The sequence below is a fragment of the Melopsittacus undulatus genome, chromosome 12 (assembly GCF_012275295.1).
Source record: "Melopsittacus undulatus isolate bMelUnd1 chromosome 12, bMelUnd1.mat.Z, whole genome shotgun sequence".
Lineage (NCBI taxonomy): Eukaryota > Metazoa > Chordata > Aves > Psittaciformes > Psittaculidae > Melopsittacus > Melopsittacus undulatus.
In genome coordinates, this window is record NC_047538.1 from 9,549,035 (window position 1) to 9,572,426 (window position 23,392).

A 23,392-nucleotide genomic window follows, 5' to 3' on the forward strand; every position below is an offset into this window, starting at 1 on the left:
CTGCAACACTTGTCTCCCCCTTCCTAATACAGATTCATCTTTAGTTGGTGCTTCTAAGCACCTGCAAATCTCTCACCTGCTCAGCACAGCATGAAGCCCTCAGCACTACAGGCAGAGCTGGTGGTAAAGCAGGGAGTCATCCACGGAGTGAAATCATTCCAGGAAACCTTAAACCATCCTCTAAAGCATCTCTTTAAAGTGCAGCTGGGGCTCTGAAAGCTGCCATTGGTTTCTGCTCACAAACCACAAGCACGGTGTTTTTTCAAGTCCTCTGTGTTTTAGACTTAAGTGATTTACTCCTGACACTGATCTGCAAACCCACTGAAGCTGCTTGCATTAGCACTGGCTCTAATGTGCTCTGCCTCAGCTGCTGCTGAAATGCCTCTTGATTAGTGAAAATACAGTGAGGAGGGAAAAGAGGTGGCTTTAGGCTGCCACAGGGAGAAGAGCAGGAGTCACTCAGCCAGATCTTCCTCCAGCTACCTGAGAGCCCAGAGGAATTAACTGAATCCTTATTCTGAGTACCTGAATAGCCCTTCCCTAGGAAGGGAGAGGTGTTTGGAATGGCCGCTGGGATCGGGGGGGGGGGGGGGGGGGGGGCTCGTCAGTGGAGCTGCTGAGAACAATTCCTTCCCCTCAGAGTCTGCTGCTCCCAGTCAAGGGGTGCAGATCCAAGGACTCTCCTCCCCTCCCAGCAGGACAGGACAGAGGCAGGCTTGTGCCCTGCCACACCACCCTGGTGAGATGCTTCTGCCCCTCAAAGAGCCAGCCTGCAGAGAGATGGCTTGGAAGATTTACATCCCATTGCTGTGGGCTTTGGAGAAGCAGAAAGTTACCTGCTGTGCCCATTCTCAGCCCAGTAGTGGGTTGGAGACTGGAAGGGCTGAGGGCCAGGCAGCCTCTGGGAAAGGAGACAGGCCAGGCATCAGCCCAGCCTCAGAGGTGTAAATGACTGACAGAGGAGCGCATCAATGAACAGGACTAGAAGAAAGCAGAAGCTCCTTATGCCTCTCTGAAGGCTCTCATCAGGCAGAAGCCATGGTAGTGGCAGTCAGACCACAGCTGCACAAGTGCTTTCAGGTCTTTCAGACCATTTTTAGGAGGTTGTGGTTTCTTACAGTGTCTTAGAACTAAGCTGTAGGTGTATTTATGCACTCTCCTAGATGGAGATATGGTTCTGGGCAACCTGATCTAGTTGAAGATGTCCCTGCTCACTGCAGGGGTTGGACTGGATGAGCTGTGAATGTCCCTTCTGACCCAAACTGTTCTGTGATCCTGTAAGGAGAAGTGACAGGCCCAAGGATAAGGCAGAGGCATTAGATGTGGACCAAGAATGTTTTATTTGAACACAGTAACTTTGAGGACAGCAGCAGAACTCCTTGAGTCCATCTTGCTCTACATCATATCAGAAGGTGGCTGATACAATCTGGCTCGGAGTTGTTCAGACAGGAACCCGTTTCCATTTTGAGACAACCAGTTTCAGGAGGACAAATCCTTCTCTGCAGTGTCTTCAGCCACCCGGGGCTGGCTCCTGCTGCTGAGCATGTCAGTCTTCACTTTGCTCATACTTGTGCTTGATGTGTTTCCACAGTTTCTGTGTGCACAACAAACCCAAACCCCCCATCTTAGCCAGCTTTTCAGTGCTCCTGGGGTAACGCTGCACTTGAAAATACAAGTTCTCATGAAACCAATGACCATGACAAGCAACAGCAAGAGGGGAAAGCAGAGTTTGTATGAAAAGACACCCACAAGTGCCAGCAGGGTATGGGACAAGGGGGATCCCCTCAATCTGCACCTCCCTCCCATGGGGCACACCCCACTATATGGGAGGAGCTCCAGGGGCACGAAGCTGCTTCCTGCTCTGGAAGAGGTACAGTGGGATGCTGTCCTCTCACTGTGCTCTGTCTCTCCCACCTTCCTCCCCTTCTTTTGGGCCTTCATAAGTACAGCACCCATGGATGGTGCTGTGCCTCAGCTCCCCACAGGCCTGGGTCTTCATGAACTGTGCTCAGAGCTTTCAGATGAGATGTGGGGGGAAGCCACACACATCCCACTTGCCCTGATTTGCTCTGCAAGCTGGAGATCATGAGAGAATTCCAGTCACATTGCCTTAGCTTCCCATTCAGACTGGAAAGGGCTTTTCTGCTCCCAGAGAGATGGGATGCACAGAAGGATACTGTTCCAGGCTCTGAAATGTGCTGCAGCCATCAGGACTGATGGAAGTTCTGCACAGAGTGAGGAGTGTGCTGGGCTCTGCTATTTGTCCCACACAGGGCTTTAGATTTAAAATCCAAGTTATCATCCTTGCTAATTGCACAGAATCCCAGCCTGGTTTGGGTTGAAGGGACCTTAAAGCTCATCCAGCTCCAACCCCTGCCACAGGCAGGGACCCCTTCCACTGGAGCAGCTGCTCCAAGCCCCTGTGTGCAACCTGGCCTTGAACACTGCCAGGGATGGGGCAGCCACAGCTTCTCTGGGCACCCTGTGCCAGCGCCTCAGCACCCTCACAGGGAACAGCTTCTGCCTAAGAGCTCATCTCAGTCTCCCCTGTTCTGGCAGGTTCAAGCCATTCCCCTTGGCCTGTCCCTACAGGCCCTTGTAGTTTCCCAACCTCCCACTAGCACATAGAAAATCAATGCTATAATTAAACAAAAGCTGTAGAGCACAAGGCTGATGTTCAGATGTGAGTTTATGTCAGCTTTTAACTGCTGCTAAAAAGGAAAGGGCAAGACCCCTGCTCTTGATCTCTGCTGTGTCTGCAGCTCACCCAAGCCCTGTTTTTACCCCGGGGCAGTGAAGATGCTGAGGAGCAGAGAGGGCACCCAGGGAAGGCACAGGGCAGCTCTAGTCAACCACTAAGGTGACCTGGTGATCCCAGGACACTGTGCCCTTGGTGCTCCAAGGACAGCAGCAGGGCACAGCACCCTGTGCTGCAGGTGGGGACGTGCAACACGCCAAGCTCTGCGGGTTTTTCTTGCTGCAAGAATGAAGTGACAGCATTCCCTGCCTCCTGCTCGGGAGTGCGCTGCACTTTTCGGAACGCACATCCTGCCCAGGAACCCTCCACGTCCTGTACACGTGGGCCGGGATCCGGGCGGCTCTTACCCCACCACAGTGAAACACGAGGACAACCGGACCCGGACAGCACCACCGCACCTCCACCAGCCCGCACCGGCCTCTGCTAACGGCAGCCCCGGCTCGGCCCCGCAACCCAACACCTCTTTCCCCGTCACCGGGGGCGCGGCTGCGGCAAGGCCTCAGCCTGACCTTCAGGGCCCGGCCTGCCCCGGGGCGGCCCCGCCGCCACCGCCCTTCTCCCGTCCTTACCCCCTCGTTGAGGTGCTCGAAGAGGGCGTCCGCGCCCTGGTCGAAGACGCGCTCGAAGAGAACGGCACCAAGGACGATGGTGAGGGCGAAGGTGGAGGTGCGGCGGAACAGCGAGCTGTACGCCTGCCGCAGCAGCGCCATCTTCACCGCGCTCTGCGCAGGCGCGCCCTGCTGCCGCGGGGCATTGTGGGGACTGTAGGCGCCGGTCCTGCGGGCGCCGCCGTGCCGCGGGGCATTGTGGGGGTTGTAGGCGTGGCGGGCGCGGCCGAGGCTTCCATGAGGTAAAAGCGGCCCCGGCAACGTTTCCCGGTGGGATTGGGGTTTGGTTTGGCTGCGGTAAAGTTGGGAGCGCCCGGTGGGCTCTGCTCCGGCGGTGGGATGAGCCTGGTGTCGGCTGGGGTGGGGAAGGGCGGAAGTTTTGATGTTTGGGCCGTTGTGGAGGGCGGTGAGCGCTGTGATGGCTTGAACCTGCCCGAGAGGAGAAGCTGTTCCCTATGAGGGTGCTGAGGCGCTGGCACAGGGTGTCCAGAGAAGCTGTGGCTGCCCCATCCCTGGCAGTGTTCAAGGCCAGGTTGGACACAGGGGCTTGGAGCAGCTGCTCCAGTGGAAGGGGTCCCTGCCCGTGGCAGCGGTTGGAGCTGGAGGAGCTTTAAGGTCCCTTCAACCCAAACCGTTCCATGGTTCTATGACCTCAGCCAAGGACCTTTTTAAGCTCATTAACAGTGTACAAAAAGGTCCATGGAAGCACAGTCTGCCAGTGTAGTAGCACAGGATGGGATCCAGCCATTTTCCTTGTTCTGTCCCTGTAGGCCCTTGTCGAAGGCACTTCTCCAGCTTTTTGGGGTCTGTGGGGTTCCCTCAGGGGTGGAGCTCTGCCAGGGCATCGTTTATTCCTAACCTAATTCCCAAAGGGAATAGAGCCTGTCAGTGCACCTCAGTGTGGCTTCTGCCATAGGTACCATGGGGCACGCTTGCTGAGTTCCATCAGAAGTGGGTCTGAGACACTATGGGTTACAGGAACATGGAAGTGGGTAGAGGAGAGGGATCCCATTGATGCCTTCAGAAAGGAAATGTTCTTGACCCTCACTAGACACCAGGGGATCTCTTCCAACCCAGCCCATTTGGAGATTCTGTGGCTGCTCCAGGGCAGAGCGTGACACAAAATCATAGAATAGTTAGGACTGGAAAGGACCTTAAGATCATCCAGTTCCAACCCCCCTTCCATGGACAGGGACACCTCACACTAAACCATGGCACCCAAGGCTTCATCCAACCTGGCCTTGAACACTGCCAGGGATGGAGCACTCACAACCTCCCTGGGCAACCCATTCCAGTGCCTCACCACCCTTACAGTAAAGAATTTCCTCATTAGATCCAATCTAAACTTCCCCTGTTTAATGACGCCGTGTGGCTCAACTGAAGTAGAAACGTTCCCATTTGCCACCCTCTCTTCATGTTTTTGGTACTGTTTAACCTCAGCGAGGGCTCCAGTGCTGGTGGGAAAGAGGTACATTTGTGGTTACAACAGCACAACAGCCAGGGATCAGGGGAATCTTAAGCCTGAAGCCATCTCTCTGCAGAAGTGTTGTTAAAGGAGCATCTCCATGAGGTTTGGGAGCAGATCCTCAGGTGATGCTTGCTCTGTCGTTTCAGTCCTCTTGGCTGCTCAGAAGGAGCTTGTGGTCTGGCTGGGCACTCATTTCTCTTAAGTTATGAATGTTTGGCTCCCTGCATGCAGCTCCTGCGGAGATCTGGGGTATGGCAAAGCCTCTGCTTGTGCTGGAAGCCCACATGAAGCCTTTAAGGTGCCTGATGTATTCCTGTGCCCTGTATATGGTGCTGTCCCCCTTTGGAAAGCTCAGTTATTATTAAGCTCCATGTTTACACCAGGTGTAACAGAGATCAGAGTCTGTCCCTCTGTCATTGGGAGGTGCTGGCAGGTTCTGTGTTCCCATGGAGATATGTGCACATTTAAACTGGCAGCCGAGTGTCATAAGCTTGACACTTGGATTTAATTAACTTCACATCTGCCTGGGTATCCAGAGTGGCTGAAATGGCCCCGAGCCTGGGCTATGAGGCAGCAGGAAATTGAGGTCAAGGCCCAGCAGCAATCCTCAGGGTTCAGCAAGGAGAAAAGCCATTACACGAGACAGACCCACGCCTGCGTGTGCCCATTTCGGGGTCACCTTCTTCCCTCTGTCCACATCTTGGGAAATCAGTGAAAGAACCCCCCAGAGGTCCTAAATACGACCTGCAGCCAATGAGAAGTGCTGTGGCAGCAATTGCAGAAGGGAAGGTGCAGGATGGCGCATGAGGTCTTGCCTGAAGTCCTACCAAGCATCTCAGCCAGATGGGTGAAGCACCTGCCATACCTCAGAACATGGCTGCAGGAGGCTTACAGGAGAGGGGATTGTGGTTAATACCTTTAAGCATCATGATACAAGGCAAAGCCCTGATTTTTGTGTGTGTTTGGACTTCTGCAGGAAGACCTAAGCTGCCTGAAGCCTGCCTGTGTGTCCAGAGGTCTGTCTGCCTGAATTCAGTTGCAAATGAGGGGCTGGCAGTGGTCACCTATGGCCATGCTGAAGCAGCTCTTTCTAAAGCAGCTCCATTGACTTGATTTCATAATGTCTAACATGGATTTAATTAGCAAACATCTCTGTTTGCAGCTGAATAATGCTCTTTGTTTACTGGGGGAGCCATGTGGGAGCTGGAAGTAGGTTACAGCCTTGTGCAGGGGCTGCCTTTATTCCTCCCTATGCGTTCAGCGCAGGGTACTGTGGATTGCTGCTACTGCAGAGGCTTGTAAGAATCCAGCCAAGACAGTCCGGCATCTGAATCCTTAACAAGATGGAAATAAGTGTTCTTTGGAAGGGGTGATCTCTAGGAGAATGAGAAGCTCCTCTAATTGCTTTATTTTTATTCCATTCATCCCCTGCAATGGGAATTGCTGGGAGGATTTGGAAGCCGGCACCTGTGGGGTGTGGGATCTGGCTGCCTGGAATCTGTAGGAGCTTTTGTTGGTGAAGGAGGGGGAAGGAGCTCCTGCAATTATTGCTGGTGGGGTGATGAAAGGAAAAGTTGGAAACAGGATTTCAAAGGTGGCTGCTGCTGGGCTTCTGCAGGCAGAATTCCCAGTGAGAGCTCTGGAAACTTGTGTGGGACCACTGCAGAATCTCATTTGTTTTCCTCGTTCAGAGCAGCTGAACTGCAGAGATGGAATGCAGGAGCCAGCAGCTGAAGCAGAAAGCTTTTCTGTTCCCAGGAACTTTGGGACACTATGGAATAAGATGCAGAAGGGGGTTTTCCTGCTTAAAAGCCACAGCAGAGCAGAGAATGAGTGTGGATCACAGCAGCCCCACCACAGCACAGCAAAGCTGCTAGTAAAGGATGGGGGAAATTACAGCCTCATGTTCGTTAAGCAGTACTTAGTTTTTTTGGCCTGGAGTAGGACAGTTTCACACCTCAAGCCCTGCAGAGCTGAGTTGCAGCATCCGAGCAGGAGCCAGGTCTGACTGTTAGGAGGTGAAGCAGTCTGCAGTTGCATCAGGGAGAGGTGACTGGCTCATCACCTCTTGATGGGGTATTTCACCTGGAGACCAAGGAAAGGACCTTAAACCAAAGAGGTTTCACACTCAGCTACAGTTTATGAGTATTTGTCCTTCAGTATGAAGGTTTGCAAGCTGATTCAGAAAAACTGGATCTTTCCATCAAATGCAGATAGAGGAGACTGGTTTAACTTGTGGGGTGAAGCCCAAGAGTTTTCCAGGGACTTGACTGTGAAGCAGGGTGTCGGGAGCAGGGAAAGGCAGGGGGTTTGTGCTGCTGCTCATATGATGCCAGGATGGTTGCATGGGTGTTTGGCAGGGGGTTTGGCAGAGCTGATGTTGCTCAGCATGCTTGGCTCAGGGGGATTGCTGTGGCTGTGGCTCTGCATAAACAAACAGCCTCATTTGGAAGGATCTTAAAGCTCCTCCAGCTCCAACCCCTGCCACGGGCAGGGACCCCTTCCACTGGAGCAGCTGCTCCAAGCCCCTGTGTCCAACCTGGCCTTGAACACTGCCAGGGATGGGGCAGCCACAGCTTCTCTGGGCACCCTGTGCCAGCGCCTCAGCACCCTCACAGGGAACAGCTTCTGCCTAAGAGCTCAGCTCAGTCTCCCCTGTTCTGGCAGGTTCAAGCCATTCCCCTTGGCCTGTCCCTACAGGCCCTTGTCCCAAGCCCCTCTCCAGCTTTCCTGTAGCCCCTTTAGGCACTGGAGCTGCTCTCAGGTCTCCCCTTCAGGAGCCTTCTCTTGTCCAGGCTGCCCCAGCCCAGCTCTCTCAGCCTGGCTCCAGAGCAGAGCTGCTCCAGCCCTCACAGCATCTCCGTGGCCTCCTCTGCACTTGCTCCAACAGCTCCAGGTCCCTCTTGTGCTGCTGCCCCAGAGCTGGATCAGGGCTGCAGGGGGGGTCTCCCCAGAGCACAGCAGAGGGGCAGGATCCCCTCCCTGAGCTGCTGCTCACGCTCTGGGGGTGCAGCCCAGCACCTGTGGGGATTTTGACCTCAAGCACACGCTGTGGGTCATGGACAGCAGGTTCTGAGGGAGGCTGTGATTGATTCTGAGCCTGGTTTATTTATGAAATTTTTATTTCTTGCTCTGGTCTCTCTGCCATTTTTTAAATGCGTTTGGCTGTCAAGGTGTCAGAAATTGGAGAATCACTTCTGGAGTTTATCTCCCAGTCCATCCATCTTTGGCATTTATCAGGTTCCTGTGTGTCACTCGGCGGAGAACTGGCAGCTCCCACAGGGTACCTGTCACAGCTCCAGTAAGGACAGCAGATGGGGACAGGACTGCACTTAATCCCAAACCCCTCCTGCACCAGGCCCAGCACAGATGACAGCACAGGGATTCTGTCCTGTTAATCCTCTATCCTCCACAGCAGCATCTCCAGACTACACATAGGTATGTGACCAGCTTTTCCCAGGGCAGGAGAAGCACTTGGCATCTCCAGGTTACTGTTGGTGGCCATGGGTTGGGGGTTCTTTCCTCCTGGCTGCAAGGCTGTTGTGATCTCAGCTATTGTGAGTGCTGTACCTGGTGAAGCAGACACATCTGTAGGCTTAGGAGGATGAGGAGAGCAGCCCTGGGTGTACTGGAGTAAATCAGTAGTGAGTGAAATGTTAGAGCCTTCAGTGTTGGTAATGCTGCCTCCCACCTGTGTGCAGGTCAGATCAGCTGGTTTTCATCTTTGAGGAGTGCTGAGTTGCTTCCTTTTGTAGAGGTAGACACAGGGGAATGTCCCTTCTCTTGCATGGCGGCTTGTGGAGGTTGTCTCTGCTCTGGGGTTCACGTCTGGGCCTCAAGTGGAGGCTGTGGCGTGGACCTCTTGCTCCTGTTTGCACTGTGGATGGGTGCTGGTGGAGCTGGGAGCTACTGGCTCTCAGGGTCTCTGTTCTGTGGGTCTGAACTCCAGCATTGCTCAGGGCAGGAGAATTTCTTAAGCAGACCTGGTTTTGCTTTGAGTATTGAGGCAAGAGGTGTAGATTCAAGCCTGTTCTCCCATGTACATGCAGCAGATGCTGCCTTGCCAGTCTCTGATGGACAAGAATATATATTGCTGGGTCTCGCCTCTTCCTCTGTCTGCCAACCCCACATGATTTGAGTTGTTCCCCTCTGGAAGCAGGCACTGTAAATCCTGGATCCTCCATCCCCAGGGCTGGCGCCGAGGAGCTGTCTGATGCTTCCCAGCCTTACTGATGCTGCTCTGCCAGAAGAGAGATGGGGAAAAGATACTTCTGTGACTACTGTGACAGGTCCTTCCAGGACAACCTTCACAATAGGAAGAAGCATCTCAATGGAGTGCAGCATCTCAGGGCTAAGAGAGCCTGGTACGACTTATTCCGAGGTAGGTACCAACTGCTGCTCTCTTTCTGGGACTGGGGAGCTGATAGGTGAGGGGGATAAATGAAATAAATCTGCACTGATCATTTATATTCAGGTTGTCTGTTCCAGTGAATCATAGAATCCCAGCTTGGCTTGGGTTGAAGGGACCTTAAAGCTCATCCAGTTCCAACCCCTGCCACGGGCAGGGACACCTTCCACTGGAGCAGCTGCTCCAAGCCCTTGTGTCCAACCTGGCCTTGAACACTGCCAGGGATGGGGCAGCCACAGCTTCTCTGGGCACCCTGTGCCAGCACCTCAGCACCCTCACAGGGAACAGCTTCTGCCTAAGAGCTCAGCTCAGTCTCCCCTGTTCTGGCAGGTTCAAGCCATTCCCCTTGGCCTGTCCCTACAGGCCCTTGTCCCAAGCCCCTCTCCAGCTTTCCTGCAGTCCCTTTAGGCACTGGAGCTGCTCTCAGGTCTCCCCTTCAGGAGTCTTCTCTTCTCCAGGCTGAACCAGCTCAGCTCTGGTTTGCGGACTTGATATTGCTGCTGGCAAGCATCAGAGGCAAAGCCTCATGTGTGTGGATGTGGGAAGGGGAAACTGTAGAGATCAGCTTGAGATGAGCTGGAAGAGATAGGGAGGGTGTTTCTTGGAACAGACACTGCAGATGAAGCTCTTGGCATCATGAGCAAACCTGTGACAGGAGACCCAAGAGAGCAAAATGAGTTCCAGTTCCTGAAGGTGAGTCAGGTGCCTTCTGCAAACCACAGTCAGTCTCTGATGTGTGAGGAGTAAGGAATATGGGTGTTTCTGTGGAGAAAGCAGGTGGAGATGAGGGTTCTGAGGGTGGCTGTGGGAGAGGCTGAGTATGTGACTGCTTGACTGGAGACCCCAGAAGTCTGAAAGGACTGAGCAGCACTGGTGTGTTCAAACCTATCTCAGCCAAGGGGGCGAGCAGAGGAGGAGGACTGAGTGCACTGAGGTTTGGCACAGGAGGAATCAAAGATCTGGGGCTGGAGGCTGTATCAGGACATGCTGGAGGAGCATCCAGTGTCCTCTGCCTGTTTAACTATCCTCTTCTCACCCAGCTTTGTGCTTGGACCTGACTCACCACCTCAGCGCCAGCCTGAGGAATATGGTGGATATGTGTGTCCAGTCTCAGAGCAGGACTGTGTTTTTGGCAAAGGCTGACTGTGAAACCATTGCCTGGATGTTCCTCTGCTCCCTCCTGGTTCCTCAGCATCAGGAGTTGCAGGCTGTTTGGCTCCTGGCTAGCTAGGTGAGGAATACCGTGAGCTCTGGGTGGCTCTGCTGTCTGCTTAACCCCATGTGGAAGTTGGAAGGGCTCTCTGGAATGGCCAAGTGTGGAGGACCAGCAGGCCCAGCCCAGTTCTGACTGGGTTGGTGGTGGTGAGGCACATTACCTAGTACTTGTCTGCTAACCAGACTGCACTCCTTGGGTTTCCTCTGATTGATAAAATTCCTCATTACATCCCTGATTAGAGGGTTTCTGTCCTCTCATCTTCAGACTCTGTGGCCTGGCATCAGCCAGTGCAAGTTCTTCCATGGAGTCTGTGGGAGCTGCTGTGTCTTCTAGGTTCATTTTCCCCAGGGATGTCTCCAGCAGGTGAAGGACCATTCCAGTGGTGTCCACTGGAGCCTCAGCACAGGATTCTCCAAGGGCTCTTCCAAGAGCTTGGTGAATCTCTTTCTGTGCTGCAGAGTTCTTTCTTTTCTGTCAGGCTGCTTTTCCCTACAGAGTATGAAGCAGAGAGCAAAGAAGGTGATGTCTGAAAAGCTGAAGCCAGGGGTGGAAAAATGGACTGCTAACTGTTAGTTTGTCAGGTTTAAGCTCCTGGTTGTCATACGGAAAAGCTTCCCATTGAGCTGTCTTAGACCATAACAGGATGGGGTATTGCTGGGCAAGAGATCTTTACCCTGCTTTGTTCTTTGTGTTCCCTAGATGCTGCTGCTATCCTGCAAGAGGAGCAAACCAAGAAGCCTTGTCGGAAGTTTCTGCAAACAGGTGAGTTCTTGTGAGGTAGAAATAACCTCGTGAGCTCCAGCTGCTCCTTCCTGAGCCAGCCCATGGCTCTTCTGGAGAGCCCTGCTGTGTGTGTGTGTCTTGAAGGGAGTGAAGGGGGCCTGTGTGCCTGGCATGTGGGTGTAACAAGGAGGGAAGACCCTGTATGTGCAGCTCTCATGGAGCTCCATGGCTTTTCTTCCAGGACAGTGTGACTTTGGGTCCAACTGCAGATTTTCCCACATGACAGAGCAGGACCTGGAGAAGCTGAGTGCTCAGGTTCAAGGTAAGTCCTCAAACTCAGGGGGCTGGGAGGAGGAGGAGCTGCTGTGGGGTCTGTGGGCTGCAGAGGGGCACATGAGGAGTCTGTAGTGGATCCCTCCTGCCTGCCTCCCAGTGTTGTGTGAGCCTGGAGCATGGCTGGCAGTGCTGCAGGTCTTCATGTGCTGTCTGCTCTTGATCTGCTGGCACAGGCACAAACGTGGAGCTGAGCAATGCTGTCACTACTCAGCAGGCAGCTGAAGCAGAGTGGGCTTTCTGAGCCCTCAGGGGTTTGTTCAGTCAGGGAATAAAACCTGCCAGCAGCAGAGGGCACTGGTACATCACTTCCCCTTCGATTTATGGATTTCATTTCCCCCACCTCTCTTCTATTACCAGGGAGCTGCTGCTTCTGCTCTTGGGAAGAGCCTGCTGTCACTTGGGTTGTCCTGAGCAGAGGACATGGGGTCTTGGGTCCAGAAATGGCCTCTGCTCCTGTGGCTTTGGGTGGAAGTGAAGTTTGGGCAAAGGATGAATGGCAGCTGCTCCCCTGCTGGGAGTCTCCAGAGCACTCCTGAACTTCTTCATTCTGGGAGTGCCACCTCCGTGTCCTAAAAGGGGTGGCAGCTCTCTCTTCTCTATAGGGTTCATTGCTTTGGTGGTTAGAAATGTGAGGTGTTGGTGAGAGCTTGTGGAACAGTTGAGATCTCCACTGGAGATCATCTAGTCCCAACCCAATCTTGCTCAAAGCAGGGACTCCCTGTGGTACTGGAGAGCCCAGCACTGGACACAGCATCCAGACATGGGCTCACCAGTGTGGAGCAGGGAGGAAGGATCACTTCCGTGACCTGCTGGTAGTGCTCTTCCTAATGCAGCCCAGCTTCTGAGCAGCCCTTGTGCCCACACTGCTGAAGCAAACTTGTTTTGCCAATAGTCAGAAAAAAACAGGCTTAAGTGTTGAAAGTGTGTGTGTGCAGACACAGATTTCACAGAATCAACTGTGATGGAAAAGCCCTTTAAGCTCATCCAGTCCAACCATTCCCAGCACTGCCAAGGCCACCCCTAACCCATGGCACTGAGGCCTCGTCTCCGCTTGCAGGGACGGTGCCTGCAGCCCTGCACTGGGCAGCCTGTTCCAATGCCTGAGCACCCTCTGGGGCAGGAATTGTTCCTCAGCTCCATCTAAACCTGCCCTGGTGCAGCTTGAGGCCGTTCCCTCTTGTCCCATCCCTTGTTCCTTGGGAGCAGAGTCCAGCCCCTCCTGGCTCCATCTTCCTGTCAGGCACTTGTAGGGAGCCATCAGGTCCCCCCTGAGCCTTCTCTTCTCCATCTGAACCCCCAGGTCCCTCAGCCATTCCCCATCTCTCTTGTGCTCCAGGCCCTGCACCAGCTTCATTGGCCTTCTCTGGCCCCGCTCGAGCCCCTCAAGGTCTCTCTTGCAGTGAGGGGCCCAGAACTGAACACAGGATTCAGGGTGCAGCCTCACCAGTGCCCAGCACAGGGGCACAGTCACTGCCCTGGCCCTGCTGCCTCACTGGTGCTGATCCAGGCCAGGATGCTGGGGGCTTCTTGGCTGCCTGGGCACAAGCTGCTCATGTTCAGCTCCATCAATCAGCACCCCCAGCTTCTTTCCCATGAGCAGTTTCCAGATGCTGTTCCTCAAGCCTGGAGCATTGCATGGGGTTGTGGCCCAAGTACAGGACCAGCACTGAACCTTGTTGAACCTCATCCTATTGCCCTCATTCCATGGATCCAGCCTGTCCAGATCATCTGCAGAGCTTCCTGCCCTCCAGCAGATGAACCTGGTGTCATCTTCAGATATACTGAGGGTGCACTCAGTGGGGTAGAGCCTCTCTCCTGGCTCTGGGAAGCAGGAGGAAGGCAAACACTACAGAGCTGTTCCTGTTCTCCCTGCTGCTGAGTCAGTCTATGAGTCCCTGAGGCGACTCCGTGAATCAATCACAGAACAGCACTGGCACTCGATAAACCCCATCCCGCTGGCTGTGTGGGAGCCAGAGCTTCCCAACTGGAGCCTCCCAGCCAGAGTTTCCTGGAGCAGCAGTGCTGGGCTGTCAGGCACACTCCTTGTCCCTGCTGCTGGCTCCAAACCTTCCCGGGTAGCATGGGGTTTAAGTGCTAGGCTCCAGAGGGGGCTCAGGCTATCAGGCTGTTTTCAGGAGCCTGCAGCATTCCTAGGCATTAAGAGCTGCTCATTGCAGGGAGGTGGGAGCTCTCTGGAGCAGAGCAGAGCTGCACAGGGAGGCTGGCGAGTGCCCCATGCTTGGCCAGGTTTCTGTGCCAGTGACACTTGTTACTGAACAGTGACTGTGTCAGATGGTGTAAGTGGAGAGTTGGCTGGTGAGAGCTGGAGCCTGGCTCCTGCTTGGAGCCCCTGCACTGGTATTACCAAGTCAAACATTCAATTAAACGATTAGGCTACAAGGAGTGATGGCCAGGGGACAGCAGCGTGCCTTGGCCTTGGCTCTGCCTCTCTAACATCGATGCCTGGTTGTAGAGTTAAATCCTGCTCACCTCTTGTGGCATTGCTCCATGGAAATCCCGTGTGAGCCAAGTGCAGGCTGAGCAGCACACACACCTCAAAATCCAACCAGTTGAGCCTGCAGGGAGCTTGGGCAGGGATTTGATGGAGAGAAGAGCTCAGCAGGACTTGATGGAGAAGAGCCCATCATCAGGTAGACTGAATGGAAGAACCAGCTGCAAAAGGCAAGCTGTCTTTCTGTGTCATGGGGATGTCTCGCCACTCTTTAGGCTGCTGAATATCAGTATCTCAGATGGTGAGGCTTACAGCAGAGATTAGCAGCCCAGAAACCAACCATGACTTGGGGTGCACCCCCAGAGCGTGAGCAGCAGCTGAGGGAGGGAATCCTGCTCCTCTGCTGTGCTTGGGGAGACCCCCTCTGCAGCCCTGATCCAGCTCTGGGGCAGCAGCACAAGAGGGATCTGGAGCTGTTGGAGTGAGTGCAGAGGAGGCCATGGAGCTGCTGCGAGGGCTGGAGCAGCTCTGCTCTGGAGCCAGGCTGAGAGAGCTGGGCTGGGGCAGCCTGGACAAGAGAAGGCTCCTGAAGGGGAGACCTGAGAGCAGCTCCAGTGCCTAAAGGGGCTGCAGGAAAGCTGGAGAGGAGCTACCCTGTCTGAACACACCACGTCTGGGAGCCTGTGACAGCCTTGCAGCCTGGTGTGGTTGGGGTTTGAGATGAGCTGAGAGGCTGGAAGCTCCAGAGCCTCTCAGCATGTTGTGCAGAGCCTTGTGTGACCATGCTGGAAGTTACCTCGCTCTGCCTCTCGTGGGTTAACAGTGGCGGGTGTCTTGGTGGGTTCACAGTGCTGCTTACTTGCACTGTCCTCAGCTCTGGTGCATGGGTGCAGAACAGAGGAGCTGTCAGACTGCACTGAACCTGTGTCCAGGGGCTGATGCTCCAGAAGAAGGTGGAAGGAAACCCTGTAGTGAAGCTGTGTAGGCCACTAAGCCCTCTTCTGGCTTTTTAAACACTGATAAACCATGGTGGCTCTTTCTTTGTCATGTAAATATTGACCCTGTCCCTGAACCCCTGTCAAGTGTTGAGTGTTGGTAGGGCTCTGTGAGCTCCACTTGCTAATGGTGCATTTCTACTATTACAAAGGAAATGTTCTGTTATCCTTCATTCACCCTGTTGTTTGTGTTAATCCTGTGGGTTAAGCAGGGAAACTTCTGACAGCTTCAAGTTTGGCTACAGCATTTTTGCACCCTGGAGAATATACTCCTCAAGAAGCAACAGTTTACACCTTTGGCAGGTAGGGAGGGAGGGATATTCCCAGCTCTTACCACATCAAAGCATCAGCCTTCTGCATCTGCTGCATCATTCAGCAGCAAGACACTTCCAAGCTGTCATTTTAAGTACAGTCATGTCAAGAAAAGTCACTATCAAATTGCCATCTTCTTGCCTCAGGTTATTGGCTCTGTGCTAACCCTGTCACTTCTGCTGGAAGCACTGACACATCCCAGCCTCTTTGGTGAGCTCCAGCTTGTGAGAGGAGAGGCACCTGCAGCTCTGTGAGTGCATTAGCTCCTGTGATGGACAGAATAGGAGTGATCCTGCTGGGGGTGGCTGTGGTCACCAGTTTAGCTTGGTGGTTGCTTCTTGGCTATGGGGTGAAGTCTTCTTAAGCTGCTCATGTTGCAGGGCCTCATCATCCTCATCTCTCTGCTGCTGTTCATGTGCTCTGGAGGAGTTTGGGCTGCCACATCTCCCAGCCCAGGGAGGGACCTGAAGGGTTGTGTGTAAATCTCTGCTGGGGGGCCTGCTCAGTACTGGTGGTTGTATCTCACATATGGTGGTGCCTTGCTCAGGAAGAAAACTCATGCAAAAAGTTGCATGAGAAGAGAAGATAAATCTGGACTCCCACTCTGGCATAATTAGAGAGGTGCTTCATGACTCCAGATGCTCTTTTAATTGCCTCTAATTAGACCTTGAAGCAAACAGCCCAGTGAGAAGGAGGTTGGAAGCACCTTCACACCTCTTGCTGCTGCAGTCTGGCTGCCTGCACAACCACGTACAAGGAGTGAGGGCTGGAATTCTTTTTCAGAGTTACATCTGGGAATAGCTGATGGTATTCAGGGGGTATTTCCAATCTCCTGGTGGTTTTGGGTTCCTGGGTCGGCCGTGTGTGCTTCAGAGGAAAAGGAGACCAAAGACAGCCAGCCAGTTGCCTGTACCTGCTGCCTGATTTCTCAGCCTGAGGTTTGGAGTGCTTTGGAGCAGTAACTCCTGGAGCTGAGTGGATGAGGAGCCAGCTGGATGTGTTCCTAACCTGGGCCAGCACGAGCCTGGAGTCATTCCACTGCTCCAGTGTGAGCTTGTCTAGATGAGACAGGCCCTGGTGTGGCACTCTGGGGCAGTGGCCTTGGAGCTCCCTGCTCCAGTTTCTGGTGGGATCTGTGTTGGATGCAAAGGAAATCTTAGTGGCACATAGAGGTGGGAGAGGTTTCTCTCTGTAATTTCTCCTCCCTGCCTCATCGAAGCCTCTCACAACTGCTGCTTGTCCCCTTGGTGAGGTGGGATGTGCCCAGGTTTCCACTGCATGGAGAAACCTGGAACAGAGGGAAATAAGGTGGCTGTGGTCAGGGTTGCCAGAGAAGTCTAACCTGGGAGCTGAACTTAGTGCCCAGCTCACCTGACAGAGCCTCCCCAGTGCCCTCACCACAACCCAGGCTGTTGGCTTGACCCCAAACAGCTCTTCTGGGGCTTTACTCTTTGGGAACAACTATAGGAGACTTGAACAGTGTCCTTATCTCTGGGTTGCAGAGCAGCACCTTGACACCAGCCCCGTGGCAGGCTGGCTGTGTGGTGGCACTGTCACCCCCCCAGCAGCAGCAGATGAACAGGCTGGATGACAAATGATCCATCTCCGGCTGCTCATTGTGCAGCACATTTCTGCCATCCCTATTAATATTCAACAGGCAGATGAATAATTGGTTGCCACCACTAGGATGAAGTGATCCTTCACTCTGCCCAAGCAATATTCATTTCACACCCTGTCTGGAAACCTATAATATTTTCCTTAAACGTGTGACATATGGTGGTATGCGGGTGGCTGCGTGGGATTCACCTCCAAATGGAATCAGGGCTCCTCCAGAGCACTTGTCCATGGAGGGTTTGGTGAGCAGGGTGGAGGGGAATAACACCAACTGCCTCTGCTCCCTTTTTATTAATACCAGTGATTGGCTTTCAGAGTATCACATCCTCTTTTCTTTGAGGTAGGAACTTTGCACCAGGCTGGAGATCCAACAGCTCTGAGCATGTCCTCAGCCCCAGTGTGCTCTCAGGAGTGTGGCTGTGTCAAGGACTCGTGCTGGACCCTGCTCCCATCCCTTCCTGCCTTGTCACTGGTGAATGCCCCATCCCTGGCAGTGTTCAAGGCCAGGTTGGACACAGGGGCTTGGAGCAGCTGCTCCAGTGGAAGGGGTCCCTGCCCGTGGCAGGGGTTGGAGCTGGAGGATCTTTAAGGTTCCTTCAACACAAACCAGGCTGGGATTCTGACTGAGGGGGGACTGGGGAGCTTTGGGTTTCTGTCCACTGGGAGGAACTGGGGAATGCTGGGCTGCCCCACTGGCTGGGCAGTGAGGAGACAGTGCTGCAGGACAGGGTGCCTGTGGGCATCCATCCCTCACAACCTCCCCAGGGCAATGGAGGGCTTGAAAGCAGCTCACACTGCTCACTCTGCTGGTAGACAGCAGAGGTTTCCTGCTGCTCTCCTTGCTCATTCCTAACTCCCAGGAGAAAACACAGGAACTTGTTCCCCTCCCTCTGCCATGCTCTGCTGTGGCTGTGCACCTCAGCTGAGCGGGGCTGGTGACAGGCTCCTGCCCTGGCTCTGCAAGAGCCTTAAACAGATCTGACAGCCTGTGACACCCTGCTCCGGCTGTGCGCACACCCACTGCTGCCCAGCCTGCACCCATCCGGACACGTCCCTGTCACTGCAGCCAGGCAGAGGTGGCAGAGTCCCTCCTGCCTCTTGGAGGGACACGGCTTTGGAAAGGGCTCAGGGCCAGCAGAGGCTGCTCCAAGCACGGCTGAGACTGATGGACCCGGGGGGTGTCAGTCTCCCCTCTGCTCGGTGCCACCGCACTCGCTGGCTCCGTCGTGCCTGGCTCTGGCTGGCTGGAGCTGTCACCAGTGAGGAGGCCAAACATCAGATGGTGACAGGGGCTGCCACAGGCAAAGTGCAAGCTCTCCACTGTAAGAGAGACTGCAGGGTAATGAGCAGTGGGTTAATGGAGTGAAAGGACTGCAGCAGGAGTGTCTGACAGCCTCTGTCTCTCAACCAGGGGAGCAGAGATCGAAGGAGCTGCAGCAGGAGGGAGCAGATATCCCACCTGGCACCATCGAGGACTGGCTGGAGAAGAGAGCAAAGAGGCTGAGCGCGGCCCAGAGCAACAGGTATGGTCTGGCTGCTGTTTCTGGCCCTCACAGGGGGATAGGAGAAGGTGCAGGTGGTTGGAGGTCCCAGCTCAGTGGGATCCCCTGAGCTCTCATATCACACTCTCCCTGCCATCACTTTGTGCCTGTTCTCAGAACATGCTACAAACACACACATGGCTCCAGTCTTGTGTGCCCACATCAGAGATGTGTCTCCCCATGCAGCTGGGGCACAAGCCAGTCCTGGCTGCCTGTGCCTGCTGCCCTGGGGAAGCAGAGCACGTAGCAGTGTCTGGCAGGACAGTGCCACCGTGGTGCTGAGTTATTAATGCGCAGAGTTCAGTGGCAGGAGCCCGTCTCATCTGTTGACAGCTTCTCCATCTTCCCCTGCCCTGTCTGCACATCCCTGCCAGGGAGAGGCTGGAATTGGCTCCTCCTCGCGGCATTCGCTGGGATTCAGGCCCTGCTGTTCCCTTGCTCACCTGACTGTGCCGCAGGCTGAATTGGATGACATTTGGGCAGGTGCCAGATCTCTCTTTTGTTCTTTATCTGTTTGCTCCTGTCCTCTCCTCTGTTTGGTCTGGGCAAGAGCTTCCTTCTGGTGCCTGTCTGGGCTTGTTGCTTTCTGTTCTCTCCATCAGCTTGGCTGCCCTTAGCCTTGCCTGGTGCTCATGGACAGCCAGAACCTTCCAACTCCTACACTTCACTTGCAGCATTTTGCTTGTCCTGCCCATGAATCCCTTGATCTCAGGGTAGATCACCTCTTACAGAAGATGGCCATTCCCAGAGAAATTTCCAGACCTTCATATCTATTTGGTCTCTGCTGCCTCCAAAGCTGCACAAGAGCTGAGTTTCTGAGGTTGTTGCTTTCAGAAACAACCTACTACTACAGGAGCTAAACACAAGCTACTCAAAGCTTCTCCTCCTCTATCCAGCTTTGCCAGCACCTGTCCCTCTCATTCCTCTTCTCCCCTGTGCTATCCAGCCCCAGCATTGCCTTTCCAAGCAACTCTTGTGTTTTGCTTTGTCTGCCAGAGAAGTTTTGTTGCATTGCCAAGGAAGAGGCCTCTTCTAGGCAATCCCTGTGTGCCCGGTGCCTGGGGAGTCCATGTTCCACAGCTGCTGCTGTGTTAAGCCTCAGCCTGTGAGTGCAGCTGAGTTTCTGTCTCTGCCTTGCCAGGGGCTTACTGGCAGGATACCTGGCAGGAAGTCATGGATGGAGCTACTGCCAAATTCAGCACAGCACCAAGGAAATGCTGTGCTGCACCAGAAGTGGCCGTGTGGCCAGGTACAGCATTGCTGCTGGAGTGTTCTTAAAGACAGTCATCAGGGGGCCATGGAGCTGCTGCGAGGGCTGGAGCAGCTCTGCTCTGGAGCCAGGCTGAGAGAGCTGGGCTGGGGCAGCCTGGACAAGAGAAGGCTCCTGAAGGGGAGACCTGAGAGCAGCTCCAGTGCCTAAAGGGGCTGCAGGAAAGCTGGAGAGGGGCTTGGGACAAGGGCCTGTAGGGACAGGCCAAGGGGAATGGCTTGAACCTGCCAGAACAGGGGAGACTGAGATGAGCTCTTAGGTAGAAACTGTTCCCTGTGAGGGTGCTGAGGCGCTGGCACAGGGTGCCTTTTGTCCATCGTTCCTGCAGCCTGGGTGGCCTCAAGGGGACAATCTTCACATGAAAGCCTCCACCTGAGTTGTATTTTAAGTCCCACTGTGCCCTTGCTGTCTGCAGAGCTGGGGTGCAGCTGAGCGGGGTCTGTGGGGTTCCCTCAGGGATGGAGCTCTGCCAGGGCATCATTGATTCCTAACCTAATTCCCAAAGGAAACAGAGCCTGTCAGTGCACCTGAGTGTGCTCCTGCCATAGTTGCCATGGGGCACACTTGCTGTGTTCCATCAGAAGGGGGTCTGAGATACTACAGGTTGCATGAACATGGAAGTGGGTAGAGGAGAGGGATCCCATTAATGCCTTCAGAAAGGAAATGTTCTTGACCCTTGTTAGACACCAGGGGATCCACATGGGACAGCCATTCTGAATGCTGCAGCTGTAGGCAAACCTTCAGTAGCACTTGAATCTTATGAAACCCCAGGGAATTGAGTACCCAGACAGCATCCTCCCTATTGATCAGTCCTGCTGCTCACACAACAGCTCATTACTTGATAGTTCTGCTGTTCCCCTCGCAGTGTGTCTCATCCTGCTCCCCACCACACTGCTGCTGCAGGCCTCATCCTGCCCAAGAGGGGCTTGGCTTGTGTCCTGGCACCCTGCTCTGCTCCTCAGCCCAGAAGACTCCCCATCAAGGGGATAGGGATTACAACAAATGACTTGGCTCCGTGTTAGCTGCCTGGAAAACACTGCACTCAACTTGTGCAGCTGGCTCCTGGCCACATCACCGGCCCTGCAGGGAGAGGAGGGTGCTGCTTCTCCAGAGCGTTATGTAAAGGAGATTCATGAGGTTTCTCCTGGCATAACAATTAAAAAGATTCATCAGGATCAGAGGCAGAGGCCTGAGAAGCTGGAAGGCCCCTGTCAGGGCTTTTCCTAAGGAACAGCTGAGTTCCCTGCACTCAAGAATTAATGGAAAAGGTGTGTTTGCCATGAATTTAAACCTGCCCCAGCCAAGCTCTTTCTTCAGCTGGAGACAAGGGAGGAATGCTCCTTGCTTTGCACTTCTTCAGTCAGGTGTGTTGTTTGCAGTGGCCTCAACCAGTAAACCTGAGAGAAGGACCTAAAGTGTTTCCCAGGCTGTGAGCTGGAGGAGGAAGCCTCTTCCCTCTGCTGAAGGGTGCTTCTGTGCAAACACCCATCGCTTTGGCAGCTTCTCCACTTCCGAGCGGTCCTTGTCCTTTGGGAAGTGCACAGCTGGCTTTGGGATTCAGCCTGCTCGGAAGGGAACATCTGGTGCTGCTTGTTCTCCTCAAACCCAGCTGTGTGAGGAGCTGGGGGCAGGAGGGGACAGGGAGCCCCAGGGCTGAGGCTGGCGGGGGGTATAGGTAAGCTCAGCCCCAAAGCAGGGCCCTGCTGCCCAGTGAGCCCCTCTCACCTCTGCCCCTTCCTTCCACCTCCCCAGTGCTCTGCCTGAGAAACCAGCTCCCTTCCAGTACCCACCGGGCTGGCCACCAGTGCAGGAGCTGCCACCATCCCTGCAGCCCCCCCCACCCGGAGGGTGGCCAGTGCCCCCCAACCTGCAGTGGGGCTGAGGCTCAGGGACCCCACAGAGGACGTGCTCGAGATGGAATTCTTCCTCCTCACCTGCCCTGGGAAAGGCTGGAATTATTTGTATGCACTTTTCCATCAATAAACACCCGCCTGTTGCAGCCTCTCTGTGTTGTGTCATTGCTCACCTGCAGCCCCGGGGTTGTCTCCCTGTCACTGGCACCAGGATCTGTGCTCAGCAGAGCTCCAGCCCTGTGCCAGGGGCTCTGTGCTGTGCTCAGAGCGGACATTCCGTGTTTCCCAGGGCAGGATGTGTCCCCTCAGAGCGCTGCTGTCTCTGCTGCGTCCTGCACTGCTCCAGGGCTCATCCAGGCCAGGAAGGAAGCTGTAACCAGGCTTTTTAAAGCGATGTTTAATGTTTCCTTCAGTGTTTATGTCCTGGGTTTGCTGCTGTGGAGTTCAGCGTGTAAAACTGCTTCAGTTCAGGTGCTGGAGCTCCTAATGAAGAGCTTAGGGAGCTCCCAAAAGCCCTCTGCTCCCACTCCTGCGATGCTGAAGGTAAAAAGCAAGAAGGAAAAAGTGCCCCAAGGTTTCTCCTTCTCCAGGAAACCAAGTGAATTGTGAGCATCCACAGGGAAAATACCCCTATGAGTTCCTCCCCACTGTGGGAGCTGGGAAGGGATGAGGAGGGACCACTGCCGCCTGCTTGCTGTGGGGCTGCACTGGGAGCTGGGACAGGCAGGGAACAGGCTGCCCTGAGAGGATGCTTTTAGTGTGCATTTAGGGTGCAGGTTTGGATTGGCCAAGCCCAGCCCAGCCACATGGCTGCTGCAGTGGGAGCTTTACAGAGTCCTCTGGGAAGATGTAAAGAGAGGGGAATGGAGCTGCTGCGAGGGCTGGAGCAGCTCTGCTCTGGAGCCAGGCTGAGAGAGCTGGGCTGGGGCAGCCTGGACAAGAGAAGGCTCCTGAAGGGGAGACCTGAGAGCAGCTCCAGTGCCTAAAGGGGCTGCAGGAAACCTGGAGAGGGGCTTGGGACAAGGGCCTGTAGGGACAGGCCAAGGGGAATGGCTTGAACCTGCCCGAGGGGAGACTGAGGTGAGCTCTGAGGCAGAAGCTGTTCCCTGTGAGGGTGCTGAGGCGCTGGCACAGGGTGCCCAGAGAAGCTGTGGCTGCCCCATCCCTGGCAGTGCTCAAGGCCAGGTTGGACACAGGGGCTTGGAGCAGCTGCTTCAGTGGAAGGGGTCCCTGCCCGTGGCAGGGGTTGGAGCTGGAGGAGCTTCAAGGTCCCTTCAACCCAGACCAGGCTGGATTCTGCGACCTCTCCTCCCCAGGAAAGGGGAGGCTGAAGGGGGCCCTGGGCTGGGCTGTCTCCAGTGGCTGCTCTGGCTTCATGCAGAGTTGTGGGGATGCTGGCAGCAGCTCCCCAGGAGCAGCTCTGCACACGCTGCCCATGCTCACTGCCAGAGCATTCCAGGTTTGGCCGTGCCCAGAGGCGGCAGCTCCAGATTCATGAAGAGCACAGGCAGGAGCCAGCTGCCGTTGGCCACATCCAGCCTGGATCACGCTGGTACCCGGCTGCCGGGGTCGGGGCAGTGCTCCCGGCAAGGGCTGTGCAGGGAGATGCTCCCTGGGAGCCATCCCGTGCAGCTGACAGGGATGTGACCCTGGCATGGCTGCTGTGGAGCTGGGAGCTCTGCTGCAGCAGGGATCCGGCCTTCACCGGGGCTGCTGCAGCTTTGGGCTGAGCTTAAGGGAGGTTTTATCCCTCCCAGTGTGACTGGGGCTGCTCTGTGCTTGCTGCTCTCTGGAGAGAGGAGCTTGGGCTCGGAGGATGCAGCATCAGCCCCGTGTCC

General features: G+C 54.8%; 2 protein-coding genes across 8 annotated transcripts; one reads left to right on the plus strand and one right to left on the minus strand.

The window, feature by feature from the left end:
• Positions 1-1,321: 1,321 nt before the first annotated feature.
• UQCR10 (ubiquinol-cytochrome c reductase, complex III subunit X) lies at positions 1,322-3,508 on the minus strand. Its single transcript, XM_005141745.3, has 2 exons — positions 3,328-3,508; positions 1,322-1,594 (listed from the first exon to the last, which is right to left on the minus strand). The coding sequence occupies exons 1-2, from the start codon at positions 3,466-3,468 to the stop codon at positions 1,547-1,549; spliced, it is 189 nt and encodes a 62-aa protein (XP_005141802.1). The 5' UTR covers positions 3,469-3,508; the 3' UTR covers positions 1,322-1,546.
• A 59-nt stretch (positions 3,509-3,567) lies between these two features.
• ZMAT5 (zinc finger matrin-type 5) lies at positions 3,568-21,700 on the plus strand. 7 transcript variants are annotated; one of them, XM_031042512.2, is made up of 7 exons: positions 3,574-3,608; positions 8,075-8,272; positions 8,991-9,215; positions 11,158-11,220; positions 11,423-11,503; positions 18,302-18,413; positions 21,454-21,700. In XM_031042512.2, exons 3-7 carry the CDS (start codon positions 9,089-9,091, stop codon positions 21,581-21,583), a joined length of 513 nt encoding a protein of 170 aa, XP_030898372.1. In that variant the 5' UTR covers positions 3,574-3,608; positions 8,075-8,272; positions 8,991-9,088; the 3' UTR covers positions 21,584-21,700. The 7 variants fall into 7 exon arrangements, with proteins under 7 accessions (XP_030898373.1, XP_005141803.1, XP_030898372.1 ...); XM_031042509.2 differs by having other exon boundaries at positions 3,577-3,608; positions 8,008-8,272; XM_031042510.2 differs by having other exon boundaries at positions 3,577-3,608; positions 8,008-8,272; positions 8,994-9,215.
• The last annotated feature ends 1,692 nt before the right edge of the window (positions 21,701-23,392 follow it).

What these genes read in the sequence shown, in the direction of transcription:
- ZMAT5 (XM_031042513.2), top strand. Translation starts at nt 9,089, where the DNA reads ATGGGGAAAAGATACTTCTGTGACTACTGTGACAGGTCCTTCCAGGAC. An exon ending in CTGGTACGACTTATTCCGAG is followed by an intron (nt 9,216 to 11,157) that starts GTAGGTACCAAC and finishes TGTGTTCCCTAG; the next exon opens with ATGCTGCTGCTATCCTGCAA. An exon ending in AGCGCGGCCCAGAGCAACAG is followed by an intron (nt 18,414 to 21,453) that starts GTATGGTCTGGC and finishes CCACCTCCCCAG; the next exon opens with TGCTCTGCCTGAGAAACCAG.
- UQCR10 (XM_005141745.3), bottom strand. Translation starts at nt 3,468, where the DNA reads ATGGCGCTGCTGCGGCAGGCGTACAGCTCGCTGTTCCGCCGCACCTCC. An exon ending in TCGAGCACCTCAACGAGGGG is followed by an intron (nt 1,595 to 3,327) that starts GTAAGGACGGGA and finishes TTGTGCACACAG; the next exon opens with AAACTGTGGAAACACATCAA.